This window comes from Daucus carota, chromosome 7 (assembly GCF_001625215.2).
Source record: "Daucus carota subsp. sativus chromosome 7, DH1 v3.0, whole genome shotgun sequence".
Lineage (NCBI taxonomy): Eukaryota > Viridiplantae > Streptophyta > Magnoliopsida > Apiales > Apiaceae > Daucus > Daucus carota.
In genome coordinates, this window is record NC_030387.2 from 4,918,948 (window position 1) to 4,927,123 (window position 8,176).

General features: G+C 36.0%; 1 protein-coding gene across 1 annotated transcript; it reads left to right on the forward strand.

The window, feature by feature from the left end:
- The first annotated feature begins 835 nt into the window (after positions 1–835).
- On the forward strand, positions 836–7,372 carry LOC108195523 (cyclic nucleotide-gated ion channel 4). Its single transcript, XM_017362492.2, has 7 exons — positions 836–4,575; positions 5,124–5,333; positions 5,454–5,773; positions 5,849–5,957; positions 6,053–6,289; positions 6,464–6,550; positions 6,639–7,372. Exons 1-7 carry the CDS (start codon positions 4,057–4,059, stop codon positions 7,134–7,136), a joined length of 1,980 nt encoding a protein of 659 aa, XP_017217981.1. The 5' UTR covers positions 836–4,056; the 3' UTR covers positions 7,137–7,372.
- Positions 7,373–8,176: the final 804 nt, after the last annotated feature.

An 8,176-nucleotide genomic window follows, 5' to 3' on the forward strand; every position in this document is an offset into this window, starting at 1 on the left:
ACATTTATATGGACTAGCGATTACTTGATGACTAGTTGGGTGGTCGGACTCTTGTTGACTTGACTTGACTTTGTCATAACAACCTTGTTTGCTTACAATCACGAAACAGTTATAATTATCACTGCACAAGTGAAATGCTTTATAGGGTTCGATATTATATACATTCCACGCCTAACAATGAGATATTAAATTCAAAGGTTCAGTTTTATTAATATTTAAACCTCATTTTGGTGGAATGATTTTTGGCATTAATGGGGAAACATTATCTAAAAATAACAAGCCAATAAACATAATTAATATATTTGATGATCTTAGGTAGTTGTCTTCCATGGTTAATAGTTTATCAAGAAAAGTCACGACCCTTACAAAATTCCAAGTTAAACTTGATTAAAAAGAATTACAGTCTAGAAGTAAGAAGATGCAATGTCAGCTTAGGGGTCATTTGATAATACCTGGATGATAGATATTATGGGCTCATTCAGAATTGGCCTCGTTAAGATCATTTGGTATCAATTTATCTGGACTGGACTTTCTGGACGACAAGTAAAATGCTGCTGGACAATACCTCCTCAAGTTTCTCGCTCAATCGTCCAGATAACTCTCCAATTAATCTATTCATAAGGTAACCCGCTGCTATCCTATACATCAGATTCGCGGTATATATAGGTTTTTTGGCGCCTATTTTTATCACTTCTGCTATTCAGGTATTTACCAAGCTCTGTAGTTTCTTCCCATCCCAGTCTCTTGTCTTCACTTCTAATTCTATCAGGTACAAGCTAAATTGTTAATATTAGTATATTCTTGTTTCCTCTGTGTTTTTTTTTTACATGTGTGTTTTGTTTATTATTTTCATGATCTCATCGCTCCAGCAACTTTGCAGACTGTCAATTGTGCAGTTTACAGTAATAGTTGCCCTCTCCATTTAAGTTTACAGTAAAATTTAAAGAATATAATTGAGGTTTGTAATGCTAGAAAGCAGGAGTGCAGGAGTGAGAGCTTAGATTAATAATCAATAACCAAAGTAGTGTTCTCTCGACACTGTAGCAACTATACAGAGAGTTTGTCCAATTTCTACATAGAATTAATAGTGAATGAATTACAACCAGGGACATCAATTATATTCTTAAAGTATGCAATGCAACTTATTGTCAAGTCGGTATTACTTTCATTATTAGTTAAACTAGAAAAAGTTGGAGCAGACACACAATTCTATGAAGAGTCATTGTTAATGAAATAAAGTAACAATTATTCAGAATAAAAATAACACCGCAACCTACAAATGAATTCCGTCCAGGAACAAAGTCGTATATTAAACAAGATTAGTTAGCTATATGTATGCATAGTTCCGTAGTTCACACTTTATGCTAATAACTAATTCACTAATTATATACACTAGTAATACTCAGATATAAACCTTGTCCAGGCAGTAATTTTTGAGCTGGCAACCTTGTGCTGCTAGTCAGCATTGTGATATTTCATCATCAGAGTCAGCATTGTAAAATCAATTTAATCACAGTCATTGGCCGTGATTGTTTTCTGAAATCTACTCATGTTATTGTTTTATAGAGATAAACTCCAAGAAAGAACCTCGATCTGACAAGAATAGCCATTTACATTCTAGCAGAATCTCATACAAATTTCCATTTTCTGAAATCTTACCCTCAAGCCAGGTTACAAAATCTGATAGTTTGCATAAATGAGGCACAGTCATTTAGTTTCCTAGAGCAACAGTCCCTAATAATGGTACTCTGTCATGTAATTTTGTTATACTATTCACCAACCTACTTGCTTGTAGATCTAGTGCTCACTGTCTTACCAGAACATCTCTTAAATATGCTTATCGTGTATTATTACAAAGAATTTTGCTTCTGAGATTTGCGTCGATCTCCTCTTGGAATAATATTCTTAACTGTTTTTTCTTAAATTTCTGTTTCGGTATTACTTTATGAGTTTCTGTGCTAAGCTGCTTGCCTGTGACATAGAGGTTTTTATAGTTTCCTGTAGAGGTTTCTTTAAACTAATCCCAGTCCTTATGATCACTAATTTGCCTAGACACCAGTTTCCTCCTGCATCTTAAGTTCTTAACAGAATTAACAGGACTATAATTATAAATGAGAAAGACATGGGGATCTCAAGCTACACAATACATGAATGATCTTCGAGATCATATTGCTTTAAAATTGTAACTTTTTTCTAATTGTTACGTAGTTGTGTTTCAAGACCTCATCTTTGCAATAAAAATTTCAACAATAACATTGACGCTTGCTATTTATTTATCCTCTATGAATAAGAATATCTTGTTTTTTAATGTTATTCAATCAAAATATAATTTCATATAACATTAATCATTTAACATGTTATATAAGTAAATTATCATCATCCAGATAAATCAGTAGACACTCAAACAAACGACATCATTCATTCAGAAACTCAAATTCACTAATCATCCAGATCATCCAGATGTTCCTCTCATCCAGAAGCAGATTTAACAAATGACCCCGTACTTTAAATTAATCAATTTATTATGTATTTTCAGAAAGAAATAGACGGGCTTACCTTGAACTACCCTGACCGCTTTAAAGTTTACTACTAAGTAAATCAGGTTTGTTACTCCTTTATGCTAGCCATCATCTCCCTTCTTTCCCATGGCATCGTGTTAAAACTTTATACTATTGAATAGAGTGTAGAGGACTGATAATGATGTGTACTTTTGCAACCCCCGGAAATATGGGATGGTGGTGTAGGACTTGTAACCATGGATATGGTCCAAACTCCTTGCCCTGAACCCGCATCCGATATTCAGCTAGATCTTGTTCTATACAAAATAATATTGTGAAAATATTCCGAAAGTAGCTTATTCTTTTCTGATTAAAATAGCAGATTCTGAGGTGTAAACCACCACCGATGAACAAGGCCATGGCTGCCAGCCTTAAAGCTCTGGGATACTCACCGGAAAGGCGGAAATGCAATTTCAGTTTCAATTTTGTGTTAAGAACTTGCATGCCTTCGTCACACATTCATCTGTTGTTTAATCTTCAATGTCCTTCTTGTTAAAGATTTAGCCATTAATTACATATATACTTCAGTTGACTTAACCCTTGCCCGATAGCATCTTGCCTAGTATATCTGTTGTGCAATTTTATTTCTAGATCAGCTGATATTTTCTAACAAAACGAACCTTTTCTCTAAAGGCCAAAAGGAAGAACATAATGAAGTTTCTACACTCAAGAATTACTACCTCTTTTCTGTAACTACTATTATACAACCCTTGTAAAAACAGTTTGATACTGGGTGTGTGTATTAGTACCATTGGCCTACAGAGGCAATGTTTGTTTAAACACACTGTTAGTATTACCTGAAGCCAATTAAATAGAAACTAGCATTACAGTTGTACACAATTAAGGGAAAATGCTAGAACCAAAGTGAACTGAAACTAGCATTCTAGTTCCACGCAGCTGGAAGACGGCGAAAAGAAAAATGATAGAGATCCCAAAAATTGTAGTAAAAATTTTCTCGAATCACCTATTATCTGCATAACTGGTGACTCTTCTACTATTAAAATTAGATCTTGTGTATACACATGCGCCTACAAATTAAAACTAGACACCGGGTCTGTTATTTTATTTTATTGTATTTTAGAAAAATTTGAATTTTTTTTGAAACATCAGTAAAAATATGAAAGTTTGATAACTATAAAGTCTTTTAATTAATGATATGCAGGTACTTTAAATTAATAAATGATTGATGCCATTTTAGATAGTTCTTCTTTACTTATTGATTTATAAGATTATTATTTATAGATGGTCCTTTTGCAGTTACTCACTACTACTCCTTTAAGAAGAAAAATACACAATCCTCTTGACACCTTCATCCTTAGCCAACATCAATCTTCGTCATATAACCTTAACTTTTCTCTGCAAATAAACACCTCAAACACACACACACACACACACACACACACACACACACAAACTATTAAGGCTTCCTCTGATCCTTGTATATACAATACATTAGTATCTTATACTTGTGTTGCACTAGCAAGTTAGCTTGATAAGAATGGAGGCTATCAACGAAGAGTACGAGTATAATCATCCACATGGATACTACAGCACCGACGAAGAAGAAGAAGAAGAAGAAGAAGAAGTGCAGGAGTACGATGACGAAAAAAACCTGGCAGAAGAGTACAACAGCAGCACTGCTAGCTACCTCTGTGGAGGTGGAAACCAGGGAACAAAGATGTTAGGATCATCATCTAAAAAGATGTTACTCGAATGGGACCGTGTGTTTCCTTTAATATCAGCTCTTTGTTTGTTCATTGATCCTACTTTCTTCTACACACTGTCTCTTAACGAAGATGGCATGTGTTTTTTCATTGATGGCTGGTTTGCTCTAGGCCTCTCCCTTCTCCGATCAGTTACAGATGGCTTGCACATCTGGAATATGTGGCATCAGTACCGCAGATCATCCCCTGCTCTGCAGGGGGTCCGGAGGAGGTACGGTGGTCTAGCATTGCAGAGTTTCAAGGGCAAAATGGACTTCTTCCTTTATGCATTTGTCATCTTACCTTTGCCACAGGTCAGAAATTTTGTAAGATAGTCCTTTGTAGTTATCTAAACACATTTAATTACTGGTACAATCCAAATATATATGCACAGTGTAATCTGATGTATTAAACTAAATAAAATTACTTAGTCAAAGTTTTTTGCATCAGATTTACCCAAAATTGTTTGTTGCATCAGATTGCAGTTGATAATACTGACAATATATTACCCTCATTTGGAGACATGTACTTAAATGTGTAATAAATGATAAAGTGCTTCTTTCCAAAAATGACAAATATATGCGTGTCACCATATTAACGAGTCCAACACGCGCACAAAGAGTATGTCCGTGTAAATGTGCAGGGTTAGTATAGCGGCAATAAGTTGGGCTTATCTCTTCTTTTCTTTTTAAATTTTTTCCTTTTTTCTGTTGTCTTATATCTGCCTTATAAATTACAAATGTCTTTTGTGTTTCTTATAATTGCACGATATTTGAATATTGTTTAAATTGATTATTTGTGAACTTATATTATTGTGCGCATATTAATTATTACTCGTATGAATTTTGTAATCTCTCTGCAGGTTGTAATATGGATTGTGGTTCCAGCAATGTTGAAGAATGGTGAACAAGCAAGAGCGATGACTGTAATGCTCGTAATATTTCTGTTTCAATACCTTCCCAAGATTTACAATGCTGTTTGCCTGTTGCGCCGCATGCTCTTTCAGTACATTTTTGGAGCAGCTTGGTGGGGGATCGGCCTGAATATCATCGCCATTTTTGTAGCCTCACATGTAAGTACATCACACACAGAGATGACTACAGTTTTCTTTTGATTAGTATTGCAAGGATTAACTCCATTAATCAATTTCCTGTTGCGTGTTTACTCGAGTTATGTAATAAACCATGTGCAGGTGGTGGGAGCATGTTTCTACTTGCTAGGAACACAGAGGTCAGCTAGATGCTTGATGGAGCAATGTATGAAAACAGAGAGTTGTACATTTGATGCACTGTCATGTGAAAACCCTTTCTCTTTCGGCAGAAGATATAAAATGACAAACAGTATGAGATTGTCATGGGGAAGTAACAATGATGCCAGATCTTGGTGCCTCCAGAGCAGTGACAATAGTCAGTATGATTACGGAGCATTTGAGTGGATCACTCTACTCGTTTGCAATAACAAACGTATGGAGAAGATGCTTCTTCCACTCTTTTGGGGTGTCATGATGCTTTGGTGAGTGGAACATCCATTATTTTTCTTTAATTGATGATTAAATAAACGTTTACATAGTCACACTTTGTTATGCAGCACTTTTGGGAATCTGGTTAGCACTGATGACTGGTTAGAGATAGTGTTCATGATAATTGTGACTGCCTGCAGCCTCGTGCTGATCACCATGTTAATTGGCAACATTAAGGTAAACATGTCATAGAAAAGTTGCAGGTTTAAGCAGTTACTTTGCCCTATGAAAATGTTTTTCTAATCTGCTGCAAGTAATGTGCTTATATTCAGGTGTTCTTGATAGCAACATCATCTAAGAAACTTGCAAGGAAAGTAAACGTTAACAACATCGAATGGTGGATGAATAGGAGGAACATGCCACAAGGATTGCGTCAGAGAGTACGTAACTATGAGCAACACCGTTGGATGGCAACATGGGGCATAGATGAAGGTGATATGATTCAAAGCCTCCCCGAGGGTCTCAGGAGAGACATCAAGTACCATCTCTGCCTGGATTTTGTGAGACAGGTAGATATTCACCTTACTTATGATACCTATACAGAGTTTGTTAGTCCTGAACTCCAAAAACACATGATACACCACATAATCCGTAACCAAATTAGATAAACACACCATCTTTGTAATTTTGAATAGATTAAGATGATGGTTTTAGGATTAACTGAAATGTTGTACATGTACCAGGTACCTTTGTTTCACCACATGGATAGTTTGGCACTGGAGAACATCTGCGATAGATTGAAATCCCTTGTCTATCCTAAAGGAGAGATTGTGAGTGGTGAATTTCACTTGATACATACAAATATGATTAAGAACATACACCATTGGTTTACGCATCATTTTTAATTTTTACTTTCAGGTTGTTAAAGAAGGTGATCCGGTACATAGAATGTTATTCATCGTAAGAGGCCATCTCCAATGCAATCAAGTAGTTAGAGACGGAGTCAACAGTTGCTGCATCCTAGGCCCTGGAAATTTCAGCGGGGATGAGCTATTGTCTTGGTCTTTGAGAAAGCCATTTGTAGAAATTCTCCCACCATCTTCATACACGCTCATCAGTCTTGAAGCCACTGAAGCATTCGGGCTCGAAGCAGAAGATGTTCAATATGTGACACAACATTTCCACTTGAATGAAAAGGTGAAAATGAGTGCTCGATATTATTCCCCTGGCTGGAGAATCTGGGCAGCAGTTACCATTCAGCTGGCTTGGCTACGCTACAGGCACCGTCTAACACCTACATCACTTCTATACATCATGCCTGAAGGCCGATTGTCGAGGTCTGCTTCGCTTGGGAAGGAGAGGCTCAGGCTTTTTGCTGCACTGCTGACTTCACCTAAGCCTAGCTCATCAAGATGATAATGTTCCCTAGACCAAATAATTAGGAATTGAAAACTTTAGATATTAGTTTTGTCACTTTCTCTCGAATTAAATTACATTTGGAATGAATAAATATGTTGTAAATTTGCATGATCTTACTTGTAAATTTCTGCACCTTGATGCTGCAGGGAGCTGGTACAAGTCTGAATCATATCAAGCTGCTTGTGAACAGCTTGTTTTTCATCGGCCTCTACGATATATTTGCTAAATTGATGTCGGTTTTCAAATTCAAGGGCTACAAAATTAGAAATTTGCTTCTCTTGGAGCATCTCCAAGAGGCTCTTCATTTAGGCTCCTAACTTGAGATTTGAGGAGGGAGAAGAAAAATGTCTCTCCAAGAGACTCTTAAGTGGCTCTTAAATCACTAAGAGCCTCTTGATTCTCTCTCCTCTCTCCTCAAAGTTAAGAGCCACCACATTGCTCCTAACTTATTTTTTCACAATAAAAAAAATCCTTCCCTCCAATTCACCTCTATCTTTCCATCTCTTTTGTTATAGTGGAGCCCAATATATGTATAAAATATGAAATAGAGAAGAGATGTAGAGAGTATTGTTGGAGTTTACACTCTTAACTTTATCCTAAATTGCTAAGAGCCACATTTTTTATATTATATTTAGGAGCCAACAAGGAAGCTCTTGGAGATGCTCTTAACACAATAGAAACTCAAACATTTCTACTGCTCCTAGTGGAGGAAGGGCCATTATACAAGCTACATTAACAACTTCAGTTATTTCATGAATACAACAAGATGTCTGTGTGTGTATATATATAAAAAGTTATTCCAATTAGAACTTCTTAAAATGAGAACCATGTGAACTTCCTTAATTTATCATATTTTGACTAATCTAAACATCAAACTAGTGGGTACCCAATATAAAAAATGTATATAAAACTAGTCTCTCCCTAGCTAGTCAAAAAAGGTGGAGACCTTAATGATATACATTTTTTGTGAAGGTGCCCCTGGCGGGGCCCTTCAAATGATTGAGATTTTGATAAATTAAAAAAGTTCTCACGGTTCT